At 32.7% G+C, this 15,222-nt stretch overlaps 1 protein-coding gene across 9 annotated transcripts in view; it reads right to left on the bottom strand.

Annotated features, from left to right (window-relative positions):
* Tut4 (terminal uridylyl transferase 4) overlaps positions 1-15,222 on the bottom strand; it is a 127,978-nt gene that overhangs the window by 52,631 nt on the left and 60,125 nt on the right. For all 9 annotated transcript variants that reach the window (XM_046451161.2, XM_046451157.2, XM_046451160.2 and 6 more), the window contains 4 exons: positions 14,761-14,849; positions 13,231-13,282; positions 9,864-9,933; positions 6,823-6,949 (listed from right to left, as the gene is read on the bottom strand). In XM_046451161.2, the coding sequence (XP_046307117.1) occupies positions 6,823-6,949; positions 9,864-9,933; positions 13,231-13,282; positions 14,761-14,849 (338 nt within the window). The remainder of the gene's footprint in view (positions 1-6,822; positions 6,950-9,863; positions 9,934-13,230; positions 13,283-14,760; positions 14,850-15,222) is intronic.

The following is a 15,222-nucleotide window of genomic DNA, read 5'->3' on the forward strand; positions in this document are numbered from 1 at the left end:
AAAATAATAGTGGGTAATGTGTTGGTGACTAACTTTTCACTTATTTCTCTACATATATAAATGTACACATATTTTAGTTAAATGGAATCATGTTATACATAGTGCTTTTGTTATAGACACCTTTTAAAGGTATTTTTCTTTTCTCCCCTCTACTTCTGCTTTAGCATTAACAACCTTATATGTACACTTTCATGTCTTTTTCTATACTCAAATAATCATATACAAATACATATACACTTCTAGGTTTACATAAATACAGGGAGAATTTTGTGGGTTTTGATTTTACTAAAATAGTAATTACAGACACTTCCCTGTATATTATTCAACAATGAATTGAGAAAGTCCTTCTAAGTCAATTAGCGAATATCTAACACATTCTTTTGAAAGGTTAAATTACAGTTTAGGATCTAAATGACTACTTAATAATGACTCCACTGAAAGACAATCACACACTTTTGAATCTGTGCAACTTCAAACAGTGCCATAATATTTATCTTTATATATAGTTCCCAAATGCTAGTGCATATTTCAATTAGCTATGTTTCCAGGAATATGTTTGCTGAATTTTACAATATATGATGCATTTTAATTACCATAGGATTACTCTCCAATATCACTGTAAGAATTTCTGTTGTCCTTCATTAACATATGAGTGAACAAAAACCCCTTCCAACACTAGGTATTATCAACTTAAAAATTGTCAATAGGATGGATGAGATGCAATCTTTAACAATTACTTCAATTTGCATGTCCTTAACAGTAAGAGAAAAATTATTCGGGCTGGGGATGTGGCTCAAGCAGTAACGCACTTGCCTGGCATGGGCGGGGCGCTGGGTTCGATCCTCAGCACCACATAAAATAAAATAAAGATGTTGTGTCCACCGAAAACTGAAAAATAAATATTAAAAAAATTTCTCTTTTCTCTCTCTCTCAAAAAAAAAGAGAGAAAAATTATGCAATTTTCATGTTCACTAACCATTTGGATGTATGCTTTTCAGAATTACCTATTAATTTTTTTTTTTTTTTTTTTTGGTGGCAGGGAGGTACTAGGGATTGAATTCAGAGACACTCAATTACTGAGCCACAATCCTTTTTTGTATTTTTTTTTTAGAGACAGGGTCTCACTGCCTTGCTTAGCGCCTCACCATTACTGAGGCTGCTTTGAACTCTTGATCCTCCAGCCTCAGTCTCCTGCACTGCTGGGATTACAGGCATGTACCACCACACCCAGCTTAAGTTTTTTGTTAGTTTTTCTATTTTCATACTTTACATATGTTTACTTATAGACAATCACCCTTTATAGCTGACATATGCATTTAAAATATGCTATTGTTCTCAATCTACTATTTTTATTTTAGCATTATTTAGTGTATAATTTCTAGGTATCCTATCATAGCAAAAAGTTCTCCCAAATCCATAGTTTACATACATAAATTTTACTCTAAATTTTAAAAACTTCATTTAGGTGAAATTTATTTTACCATTTTGTACACTAAGGATTGAACATTATTTTCTTCCAGAAAGATACAGTTTTAACTTGCAGCCATTTATTAAATAATCATCATTTCAATGCTGAAATAAAATATTTTCTTTCATTTATTAAAATTGAGGCAGGGGGCAAAAGGATAGGAAAGACAGTGGAATGAGATGGACTATCATTACCCTGGGTATATGATGAGTGCACTAATGGTGTGACTCCATGCACTACCAGAGAAGTGAAAAATTCTACTCTATTTGTATACAATGAATCAAAGAGCTTTCTACTGTCAAGTATAACTGATTAGAACTAATAAATAAATAAATTTTAAAAATCTTATATACATAGGATCTACTTCAGGGCATACTATTCTATCCACCAATTTATTTGTCTATTAGTATGCCAATGGTATTTATTAAAGCTGATTTATAGTGATATATTACCTTTACCCCCTTTACCATTCCTCTTTTTTAATTATTTTGGCTATTCTCAGATATTTATTCTTCCATTAAACATTTTAAGATCATCTTTATTGTATCTTTTGCCCCGCTAGTAATTCTAATTGGAAATACTGTACATATGAAAATTAATTAAAACTTTTTTTACATTAATCACAAAAAGTAGCTCAGAGTCAGGTAACTTGACTATAATAGATTATTCCCTATTACTAGAATGTAAAGAATATATCTACTTTAAAAAGAGAGCCAGAATATAAGAACTTGATATTGGGCTGGGGATGTGGCTCAAGCGGTAACGCACTTGCCTGGCATGCATAGGGTGCTGGGTTCGATCCTCAGCACCACAGAAAAATAAAATAAAGATGTTGTGTCCATCCAAAACTAAAAAATAAATATTAAAAAATTCTCTCTCTCTCTTTAAAAAAAAAAGAACTTGATATGTGAATTTTCCAAAAATTTAGGAGTTGTTGATTACTCATGTTCCTTCAACATCCAATACACTTGCAAGTCCTATTTCCAAAACTTAGCCCACCTCTCTCTAATTTCCTTCATATCCACTCTAAGGTAGCATAAATTATTATAATCTCTGGCCAATATATGCCTGCCCACTGGGCTTCCTGTTTCTACTCTTTAACTCTAAATGATCTTTACAAGCATAAATCACATCAAGTTGTATATTGCTTCCAAACCCTTTCTATGTTTTCTTACTGCCATTAAATATATCCAAATTTTTCACCACAGAAATTGTTTGATCTTATCTCCTACAACTTTCACCCACATTCACTTCATCTCACCACTTCTGTCTTCCTTATTGCACTTGAAAGCTCGTTCTCATCTTAAAGGCCTGCATTAGCAATCCCTTGAAGGCTGTTCCCCCAGATTTTAATTGTATCTGGCTTGAACTTAATTATCAATTTCCCCCAAAAAAATTTCCCTAACCATCCAGTATAATATCACTCTCTCACCATATTACCTCATTTTTAGAGCACTAAATTCTACCAGATGCTACATTATTTATGCATTTTGTGTACTATCTGATTCTTTCAAAAGTATGTGAGATCTGTGACAGCAAGGCTTTGTATGCTTTTTAAGACAGATATTCCCTCCACCAGGAACAAAGTCTTAGGGCACATAGGGATCTAACAAATAGTTTGTTAAATGGACAGATTTCTTCAGGACAAATTTTTTTCATGCCATTCAGTAATATAATTTTCTTCCTATAACTTTTTTATTAAATTTATTTCTTAGTATTTTGTAATTTCTGTTGCTGTCATCAAGGTAACACTTTTCCTGTTTATCTTCTACCAAGTTATTTTTATGGCAGAGCAAAGTTACTTATTTTTGTGTATTTATCTTAGATTTAATAATCTTAATAAATTCTCTCATTAATCACAGTAGTTTGTTTTCTGGTGCCAGAGATTGAACTCAGGGGCACTTAACAACTGAATCACACTCCCAGCCCTTTTTTTTTTTTTTTAGTTATAGGTGGACACAATATCTTTATTTTATTTTTATGTGGTGCTGAGGATCAAACCCAGTGCCTCACGCATGCTAGGCGAGTAGCCTACCTCTGAACCACAACCCCAGCCCCACTCCCAGGGGGTTTGTTTGTTTTGTTTTTATTTTTTTGAGCCAGGGTGTCAGTAAATTGCTAAGGCTAGCTTTCAATTTGTGATCCTCCTGCCTCAGCCTCCTGAACCACTGGGATTACAGGAATGGATCACCATGCCCAACTAATCCTAGTAGTTTTTTACTAGGGTTTCCTAGATATACAATTATTATTTTTTTATTATTATTATTTTTTTATAATGTGGAGAAAGACTTTTTTTTGCAGACAGGATATCTTTTTTTTTTTTAAGAGAAAGAGAGAGAGAGAGAGAGAATTTTTTAATATTTATTTTTTAGTTTTCAGCGGACACAACATCTTTGTTTGTATGTGGTGCTGAGGATCGAACCTGGGCCGCACGCATGCCAGGTGAGCGCGCCACCGCTTGAGCCACATCCCCAGCCCCCTAGATATACAATTATACTATGAGCACAAAGAGATAATTTTTTAATTTTTCAAATATTGACATTATTTCCTTTCTACAGCATTTCCTAAAACCTCCAAAACAATATACAAAATCAATAATGAACATCTCGAAGCAATTCTATTTAGAATGTTTGTTTTGTAAGTAGCTTTATTTTAACCAAAAATTCCCTTGCAACTATAAAAACTGAAAATGGATTTTTTTTTAAACATATCAGACATCTCATAGAATAAGATTAAGGCAGCTTAAGAGAAAGCTTTTAAAATCCAAGGGTCTCTTTTTCTTTTACATGCCAAATACTGCTAAAAAATACAATTTTTACATTAATCACAAAAAGTAGCTCAGAGTCAGGTAACTTGACTATAATAGACTATTCCCTATTACTAGAATGTAAAGAATATATCTACTTTTAAAAGAGAGCCAGAATATAATCAAATGTAATTTCATGATCTTACTGTGATTTACTTATAGCTTTTTTTTTCTTTTTTAATTTAATGTCTTATGGATATACATGAAGGTGAGATTCACTGTGGTATATTCCTATATGTACATAGGAACGTTGGATCAAATTCATTCAACTGTCTTTCCCTATCCCATTCCTCTTCCCTTCTCTTCATTCCCCTTTGTCTATTTCACTGATCTTTCCTCTATTCCCCACCCCCTTGTTTTGGATTAGTTTTCCTATATTAAAAGAAAAAAAAAATGACCCTTGACTTTTTAGGACAGGCTTATTTCATTTAGCATGATAGTCTCCAGTTTCATCCATTTACCAGTAAATACCACAAAGTCATTTTTCTTTATGGCTGAGTAATACTCTGCTGGGTATATGTACCACATTTTCTTTATCCATTCTTCTCTTAAATGGCACCTACATTGGTTCCATAGCTTGGCTATTGCAAATTGTGCTGCCTTAAACACCAATGTGGATATATCACTGAGTATGCTGATTTTAATTTCTTTGGATATATACTGAGGAGGGAGATAGCTGGGTCATATGATGGTTCCATTCCTAGATTTTTGAAACCATTTTGCTTTCCAGAGTGGTATATCAATTTGCAGTTCCACCAAAAATGTATATCTTATTCCCTATATCCTCATCAACATTTATTGTTACTTGTATTTTAGATAATTGCCTTTCTGACTAGAAGAAATCTCAGTGTTGATTTAATTTGCATTTCTCTAATTGCTAGAGATGTTGAACATTTTTCATATATTTGTTGACCATTGTATTTCTTCTTTTGAGAAGTGTCTGTTTACTTCCTTTGCCCATATATTGACTGGATTATTTTTTCGGTGTTGAGTTTTTAGATGTTAAGTACACTAAAAAAAAAATCAATTCTTATATTAATCACAAAAAGTATCTCAGAATCAGGTAATTTGACTATTATGCACTGTTTCCTATTACTGGAACGCAAGGAATATTTGTTTGTTTGTTTGTAAATAATTTAGTGCCAAGGATTTCACAAAGGGGTGCTTTACCACTGAGCCATAACCCCCAGCACTATTTATTTATTTATTTATTTATTTTAGTTGTGTGTGGACAATACCTTTATTTGTTTTTATATGGTGCTGAGGATCAAACCCAGTGCCTCACACATGCCAGACAAGCTGAGCCACAACCCAGCCCCCTTTTTTACTTTTGAGAGAGGGGCTCACTAAATTGCTTAGGGCCTCACTAGAATTTACTCATTGTTGTTTCAATAAGTGATCACAAATCTCTGTCTAGACATCTGGACATCTGGACTGATATTAGACATCTAAATTGATACATCTGGATATCTGGATTACCACTCCTCTTCCTACCCCCACATCAAAGAAATAAACACAAAATAACTAAAGCATTTAGAAATACAAATTAATTCTAATTTAGAAAATTTGGATAACTAATCCATAGCTGTTGCCCAATCAAAAATTGCACCACATGAATAACAATTTAGGGAAAAGAGAATACCCAGAGACAAAGATTAGAAAAACAAATATACTAACAGAAGAAACTTAACTTACATACCATATCTTAAAACCTTACAATTTTAACTTACAATATGAATGAAAACTTGAGCCTCTTAAGATACAGTATATAAGAATAAAGTATGCCATTAAAAATTCTACAATATATCAATAAGTATACACCATAGCCCTTTATCCACAGTTTCACTTTCTACAGTTTTAGTTACCCAGAGTCAACAGCAGAGTCAACAGTGATCCAAAATATTATATAGAAAATTCTAGAAATAAAAAAAAATGCATCCGTTTTGCCAGGCATAGTTGACACACACTTGTAATTCCAGTTACTTGGAAGGCTAAGGTATGAGGATCACAAATTTGAGACCAAAAGGAGCAACTTAGTGACAAAATAAAAAATTTTAAAAAGAACAGGGGATTACTCAGTGGTAGAGCACTTGCCTTACAGGTGTGAGCCCCTGGGTCCAAGCCCTAGTAGCACAAATAAAAAATGTTTTAAACTTTAAGTTTTAAATAACTTTTATTACATTATATTGTTATAATTGTTCTCTTTTACTATTATTGTTGTTCATCTCTTACTATGCCTTACTATAAATTAAACGTTATTGTAGATATGTACAGATAGGAAAAAATAGTGTATATATAACAGTGCAGTACTATCCAAGGTTCCAGGCATTCACCAGAGCTCTTGGAATATATTCTCCATGGATAAAGGGGAACTAGTGTATGGTCTATGAAAACTTTATTTTCCCATAAATTGGAACCAGTCACACTACTTTCTGTCTGGCACAGATAACTGTTTTATCCCACATGTTATGATTTATGTTTCATATCAGTATAAGGAAAAGCCTGTCTTATTTTGAAGATTAGGTACTTTTCTTTCCATTCCACTTACCTTAGCCCAGTATCGAAAGGCTAACACCAAGGGAATAAAGACAGGTTCCATTTTGCCAAGAGCAGCAAGTAAATCAGTAGTGAGACATGCCATATCGTTTCCTGCACTCACTCTACAAAGTAAACCACTGTGAATGAGAAAGAAACAAATTTTACTATGTTAATACCCTAAAATGCAGAATACTTTAAATCCTGTGGCTACACTACAGTCACCATATTTTAATTCCTAAAAGTTATAGTAAAAACAGATGTTATCATAAAATTAAAAGTAACTAAACACTAAATTAGAGAATATGTTTTTAATTCTTCCTGTGCAATTTAGAAACAAATTTCAACCTCACTCAGTATTTAAATTCATAAAAAATAAATTCCAAAAGGAGCATTAAGAATCACCAAAATTGGGCTGAGGTTGTAGCTCAGCAGTAGCATATGTGAGGTATTGAGTATGATTCTCAGCACCACATATAAGTAAATAAAATAAAGGTCCATCTACAACTAAAAAATATTAAAAAAAAAAGAATCAACAAAATTTACTAGGTATGGTGGCACATGCCTGTAATCCCAGCAGTTTGGGAGGCTGAAGCCGAAGGACCGCAAATTCAAAGCCAGTCTCATTAACTTAGTGAGGCCCTAAGCAACTTAGCAAGACATGTCTCAAAATTTAGAAAAGTAAAAAATTAAAAAGGCCGGGGATGTGGCTCACTGACTAAGTGGTTAAGTGCCCATGGGTTCAATTCTGGTACCAAAAAAAACACCAAAATTTGATTTACATGACAGAAAGAACATTGTCTCTTCAATGTCAAAGTAACAAAGTAACACAACATACTTTCCTAGTTGGGTTTTTTTTTTGAAGATGATATAAACAAAAGATAAAATACTGGACTGACTAGCTATACTTCTTGACTCTAATTTTTCCTATCCAACTTTCATGATTTAATTGGTATGTTATTTTTAGATCAAAGGTCAGACTAATCAATGTGCAAGCTGGCACATACCTGTAGTCTCAAATACTGAGGAGGTGGGGGTGGGAGGATTAAAAATTTGAGGGCAGCCTGGGAAACTTATCAAAACCCTGTTCTCAAAATAAAATTTAGAAAAGAGTAGGGGCATAGCTCAATGGTACAGTGCTTGCCTTGCATGCAAAATACCCTGGGTTTAATCCTGTGCAAAAAAAAAAAAAAAATATATATATATATATATATATATATATATATATATGATTTACTAATTTATTAGCCCACTTACTTATATGTGAGTGAAAACCAAGTTATACTATATAAGTGAAAACAGGAGTCACCTTAAATGGAATGAAAGAAGTGTACTAGAGATATTTTCAGAACACAGATAAAAATGTATCTGAAATTGCCATGCAGAAGCAATTTAACACATGTGAAAGGAAACACTAGAAGGCAGATTACCTCTATGCCATTTCTGGTTTTCCCCTAAGTAATATGAACCTGGACAAATGCTTAACCCCTCTCAATCTAAATTTTCTAATTTAGAAAATAAGGAAGCTAAGCCATGTGCAGTGGTGCACACCTATAATCCCAGTAACTCAGGAGGCTGAGATAGGAGGATTGAAAGTTTGAGGTCAGCCTCAGCAAATAGCAAGACCCTCGAAAAATTAGTGAGACCCTGCCTCAAAATAAAAAAAATAAAAAAGGGCTGGGTATATAACTCAATAGTAAAGCACCCCTGAGTTCAATCCCCAGTACCAAAGAAAGAAAGAAGGAAAATAAGGAAGGTAAACTAGATCTCCATAGGACAGAATTCTAGGTTGAATAAGGAAATACAACAATCTTAAAATGTAAGAAAAATAAGTTAATAATCAATTAAAAAAATAATAATTCTGTATTGCTTCCACATTCAACTCCGATAACATTATTGTAGTTTCCTTTTTCAAAGGCACTTAGCCCTCTCAGTCCTATAGAGTCCTATTTGATGAGAAAGTCGTTCATAACTCATTCATTTCAGTGAACTAAAACTAGATTCTAATATCCAGTAAGATTCTTAACAAGAAGCTATCTCTTATTGCTGTTTGTATCTCTAGAATAATGTAGTACCTACATACAAGTAAATGTTCAGGGGCTGGGGTTATGGCTCAACAGTAGAGCGCTCACCTCACATGTGCAAGGCCCTGGGTTCGATCCTCAGCACCACATAAAAGTAAATAAATAAATAAAATAAAGTTTTTTTTAAATGTTTAAAAAAAATTTTTAAAAAAGAAGTAAATGTCCAATATTGTTAGGTAAGCAAATGAACTTGAGGGGAAAAAAAAATAGAAGTTTTGCCTAGAGTGTTTTATTTTCCACTGTCTGGTAACTCTATTTCGTGTTCACATTCATTTGGTAAGCTTGCTATTTTTAATTAGTAGAAACTAGTGTAATCCAAGAGCAAGGTAGATCTTTTCAAAAACAGCATACTACAGGGACAAAAGCCACATCAATGTTTATAGCAGCACAATTCATAATAGCTAAATTGTGGAACCAACCTAGATGCCCTTCAGTAGATGAATGGATTAAAAAAATGTGGTGTTTATACACAATGGAATACTACTCAGCAATAAAAGAGAATAAAATCATGGCATTTGCAGGTAAATGGATGGAGTTGGAGGAGACAATGCTAAGTGAAGTTAGCCAATCCCAAAAAAACAAATGCCAAATGTTTTCTCTTATATAAGGAAGCTGTTTCATAGTGGGGTAGGGAGGGAGAGCATGGGAGGAATAGACTGTAGATAGGGCAGAAGGGTGGGAGGGGAAGAGAGAGGGCATGGGGTTAGAAATGATGGTGGAATGTGATGGTCATCATTATCCAAAGTACATGTATGAAGTCACAAATTGGTGTAAATATACTTTGTATACAACCAATATGAATTGTAATGCATTCCGCTGTCATATTTTTTAAATAAATAAATAAATAGAAACTAGAGTAATCATATTATTCCCAGGAGAAATCTAAAACAAAGATCTTCTCTTGGAAACGTTCACTACAAATTTGGTGTTTTTTTTTTTAATATTTTATTTTTTCTTCATTATTACCAACCTTTTCTGATCTTTGCACACCACAACAGGAACTTTAGCGTGAAAATCAGATTCCACATCTACATATAATACTAGTAAGAGAAAAAAAAAACAAATAAGCTAATGTCAACATCTCTAGAAGTATTTATTCTACAGTAAACACTGAGTAAAAGTTTCCGTCTAAAAAATCACTCTTATTGCTTCTGTGGCATAATCCACTCTTCTCATTATGAGCATCAACCCAGCAGAATCTCTTACCTCTATTGGTGCCATTTGCTGTGTATCACAAACCACAGGTATAGTCCCAAATACTGTCCGAAAATTACAATCACCTTAAGAGGAAAGGTCTTAATATCCCTAAAAGTTTGAATATTTCCAAGTAAGTATATAAAGTTGTTAAAACTTAAGAGATATAGCAAAGAAAGGACACCACTTACTTCTGAGGGCTATGTCCACAGGAATCACAAAATGAGGACCTATCATGCTTTAACAGCTTAGTTCATTTTAATTAACCCGTGTAAGTACAAGCTAACTCTGCTGGCCTTGTTTCCTGTAAATATATGAAAACTCTGCCTAATCAAAGCTCTTAAGACTTGCCTAACATGATGAAGCACCTTTCCACCACTTTCCATCCTGTCTTTTTTATACCTCCATGGCAAACCCCTTTCCATAAATGTCTAATTTAAGTAAAGATAGATGGGTGAACATTATTTCATTTCAAATTCAAAGAAAGTCTTTCAGTAGTACTTGTTGGAATAATTAATTCAAAGAACATGTGCTTAAGAACTGTATATCAGAAATTTCATTATGCATGTGATGAGTAAGAAACAAAGAGTCAATAAGGGGTTTGAAACATAAATATAGAAACAAATCCTTTACATGACAGATCTCTACGGGATATAATGAGAACATAAAGGAAAACATAATTGTATAGATTTTAAAATTAAGACTGGTTTTTGAAACCTCATTATATAACTTAAGATGATCTACTCATGTATTTTAGTAGGAAAAATATACTTTTTTTTATTTTTATTTTTTAATTGTAAATGGATCTTTTATCTTATTTATTTATATGCAGTGCTGAGGATAGAACCCAGGGCCTCACACATGCCAGGCAAGTGCTCTACCACTGAGCCACAACTCCAGCCCCAGAAAAATAGATTTTAAACATTTATTATTTATGATAGATTGGCACTCTCTAGAGAGATAAGCTGTCTCTCATCTGTAATATCCTTTTAAGTTTTTGTGTAATTAAAAACATAAATGTAGAGTAAAGATATTGTGTCCACCTAAAACTAAAAAATAAATTTAAAAAACCAACAAGTATGTAGGGGCTGGGGTTGTAGCTCAGTGGTAAAGTGTGTGCCTAGCATGTATGAGGCACTGAATTCAATTCTCAGCACCATATATAAATAAATGAATAAAATAAAGGTCCACCAACAACTAAAAGAATATATATTTAATAACAAAGAAAACTATATTAGGGGCTGGGGTTGTGGCTCAGAGGTAAAGCACCCACCTAGCATGTGTGAAGCACTAGGTTCAATTCTCAGCACCACATAAAAATAAAATAAAGGTATTGTGCCCACCTACAACTAAAAAATAAATGTTAAAAAAAGGAAAACTATATTAAAATACCTTTACAGAATAAACTATACCAAACTCTTTCTTTAAAAAATAATTTCCACTAGGTACAGTGGAACACACCTGTAATCCCAGTGGCTCAGGAGGTTGAGGTAGGTGGACTACAAGTTCAAAGCTAGCCTCTGCAACTTAACAAGACCCTAAGTAACTCAGAAAGAGCCTGTCACTCAATAAAATACAAAAAGGGGTGGGGATGTGTCTCAGTGGTCAAGTGCCTCTGGGTTCCATCCCCAATATCAAAAGAAGAAAAAAAAATCTAATTTCTGTCAGGTACTTTCGGTTCATGAAATTTAATTTAATGTAATAACAACAGCTGCTGCAGCAAAAGGTTAAAACTAGGTTATCGTATGCCAGGCACTTTTCTAAACTATGGCTTAATCCATTTCATCCTCTTAACAACTTCATCAGAAAAGTTATTGCCATTTCAGCATTGAGAAAACTGAATTATTACACTGAAGTTAAATTGTTATGGGCAAACAACCAAGTGGCACAATTAAAATTTGAGCCTGGAAAGTCTGGATCTGGATCCTGAGCTCTTAAGCATTTACTTCATAAGAAGAAAAGTAGGCACTATAGGTGTTGCTCAGTGGTAGAGTGTTTACCTAGAATGTAAGAAGGCCCGGGTTCCATCACCAGAGTCGCAAAATAAAAACAAACAAAACAAAAGCAGTAAATTAAAATCAAGAAAATAATTTATTGGACTATAATATATAACTTGGGCTTGGTATGAGACACTGATATTGTTTTAAAATTTTACTTAGAAGTATTTTTACCTATATCAAATGTCCTCAATAAAAAAGCAATCTAGACAGAAAAGGCACATATGAAATTGGTATGATTCAGCTGATGCAACATAATTTATCAAATTAATGTAATTGTTTTAAGTGGGGGAAAAAACATATTTACCCAAGACATGCACACATTTTTACGGCAAGTCTCTCCTTAATCTTTCTTCATCAATGACCTCCTAATGATTATGGGTTTTCTTGTCTTCTTTTACGCATGAAATGTTCATAATATAGTATTCCTCCCCTTATCTGCAGGGGATACTTTCTAAAACCCCCAGTGAATATCTGAAACCACAAATAGTACTAAACCTTATAAATACTATGCTTTTTTTTTCCTATTCATACATACCTCTGACAAAGTGTAATTTATTAATTAGTCACATTAAAAGATTAGCAACAATAACTAATACCAAAATAGAACAATTATAACAATACAATGTAATAAAAGTTATATGAATGTGGTCTCTCTCGGGTTCCAGTTACTGCAACAGATGATAATCTAATAACCAAGACAGCTACTAAGTAACTAATAGATGGTAGCTACTCAGAATAGCACTAGATTTAAAACTTATGAATTGTTATTTTTAGAATGTTCCACTTAATATGCAGACCATGGTAGACTGCAAGTTAACTGAAATCAAAAAAAGCAAAAGCATGAAAAATAAAACTGCAGATAAAGGAAAACTACTATATTCAAAGCTAGTATTTTTTAAATTACCTAAAATGCAGCAACTTTTTTAATATGTCAATTTTAATATGGTACCTCTGGCATAGCAATAGGTAAATTATATTTTCTGGTATACCAATTAAATAAATATATTAAAAGATACATTTATCTATCCATATATAATAGTGACTCAAACATGCTAGCAGTTTATTTGGTTAGCTACATATAACCAACACATTGCATAGACCTTTAAAAAGACAACTTTAAAAAGAAAAAAAAAAGAAACTCACCATTATTTTTTAAAATTCCAAGCACTTGTATCAGAAGATCTGGATGATTCATCTAAAAAATTTAAACTTTAATCAATACATTAATTTCAAAGTACAAGTAGCAGAACATTACAGAGAACAACTTCATTAAAAAAATAACATTTAAATAAAATTATGCTCTGTATTTTAAAATACGAAAACAGAATAGTGTTTTCACTTTTATGTTCAATAAATTTTGAAATCCAGAGCCTAGCACATGCTAGACTCTACCACTAAGCTACCCCTGCATCTCACTATGTCAGTAAATCTTTTTTCAGAAATAGAATGTAATAAATACAGCATTAACATTCTAGAAACACTCTTAAAATTAATGGGTTCTCACATTGAGAAAAGGTTCTAAAATTCTACAACAAAACAAGTGAAAAAGAAGCAAGTTTACTTTAATGAATGTTAATAAGAATTTTTTAAGGTAAGAACTTCATAGTACATAAGACAACTGGCAGCTCGGCCAAAAGGCTTACATTAAAATATTATTTACTATAACAAGCTTATCAAATGTTTAAAGGGTATTTTGTTACTATTTAAGTCTTTAATAATCACAAATTATTAAAGGGGCTATAGCTCAGTTGGTAGTTGGTAGTTGCCTCACATGCATAGGGCCCTGGGTTCAATTCTCAGCACCACCAATCATCATCATCATCACAAATTAGTTGTAAAGTAAATATATCAAGTTAAAAATTAAAAAAACAAGTTTTCACCCAAATCAAATTTCATTAAGCATAAAATTATTAAAACAATTTTAAACATAATTTTGACTGATTATTTTAAATGTTTTACATCAATAAATAAGCAATGTTAGCAATGCTAACCAATACTGACATTGTCACCAATGATAATAGCTACTAATTCATAGTATCCATCACGTACCAGGTACTAACACATGAATATATGAGGTGGGAAGGAGAAATTTCCAAAAGTACTGTTTAAGTCATTATATATAAATAATTTAATATAAAAGTCATTATCCCTGTTTTGGAAAGGAGGAAACACGGACCCAAAAGTCAAGTAGTGAGCTGGGGTTGTGGCTCAGTGGTAGAGCAGTTGCCCAGCACGCATGAGGCACTAGGTTTGATCCTCAGCACCACATGTAAGTAAATTAAATAAAGGTATTGTGTCCATCTACAACTGAAAAAAAAGTCAAGTAGTAACATGCTCTTTGCAGTCAAACTTTGAACCCAGATGTATGGTTTCAAAACTCTTTTCATTTTCTATAGTGCTTCAGAAGTGATAGCTATTTAAGATATTCAAATAAAACCTCTTTCCCTTTTATTGTCTTCCTCTTCTGCTTCCTTTTTCCTCCATCCCATATATTTTTTTTACCTTCCCTTCATCTGAAACTTAGCAGAAATTTCCAAAAGCACTATTTAATCACAATAACACTCTACAAGTCAGAGTTTTATATTCCCCTACCCCCTCTCTAAAAAGATAATCCATTAAAATTATGAGGTACTGATTAAGATTAACAGGAAAGGGTTCTTTCTAAGTACTTACCTTAGAAGGAAATTTTATATCTATATTAACATCACTACTTTTTAGAGCAAACTTAGTCAGAGACGAGCCATACAACCTAAGTGAACATTCTGTAATAAAGGGAAAACAATAAAAGCATGAAACCACGTGCAAATATAGGAGCTCTAAAAAACAGCAGAAGGAAAAATATATATGCATATTTCAATTCTATGTCTTTCATTTCTAATATAATGATTATAGAAGAATGGGAACTTTTCTAATACCTTTATAATATAATAATAATGTTTCCCAATTTTGGGGTACAGATATAGAATGGGGAGAGAGAAATTACTCATAAAAGTTCAGTGTTCAAACAAAATTTTAGTTAAAATTTATTTTGGAATGACTGAGAATATATTTAGCATTCAATATACAACTGTAACAAATGTACTAACCTGGCTACAGTAATACTGTCACAAACTACATTTATTTATTTTAGATAAT

The sequence above is a fragment of the Marmota monax genome, unplaced genomic scaffold (genome assembly GCF_021218885.2).
Source record: "Marmota monax isolate L192 unplaced genomic scaffold, Marmota_monax_Labrador192_F-V1.1 WCK01_AAM20220418_F8-fsc00023, whole genome shotgun sequence".
Lineage (NCBI taxonomy): Eukaryota > Metazoa > Chordata > Mammalia > Rodentia > Sciuridae > Marmota > Marmota monax.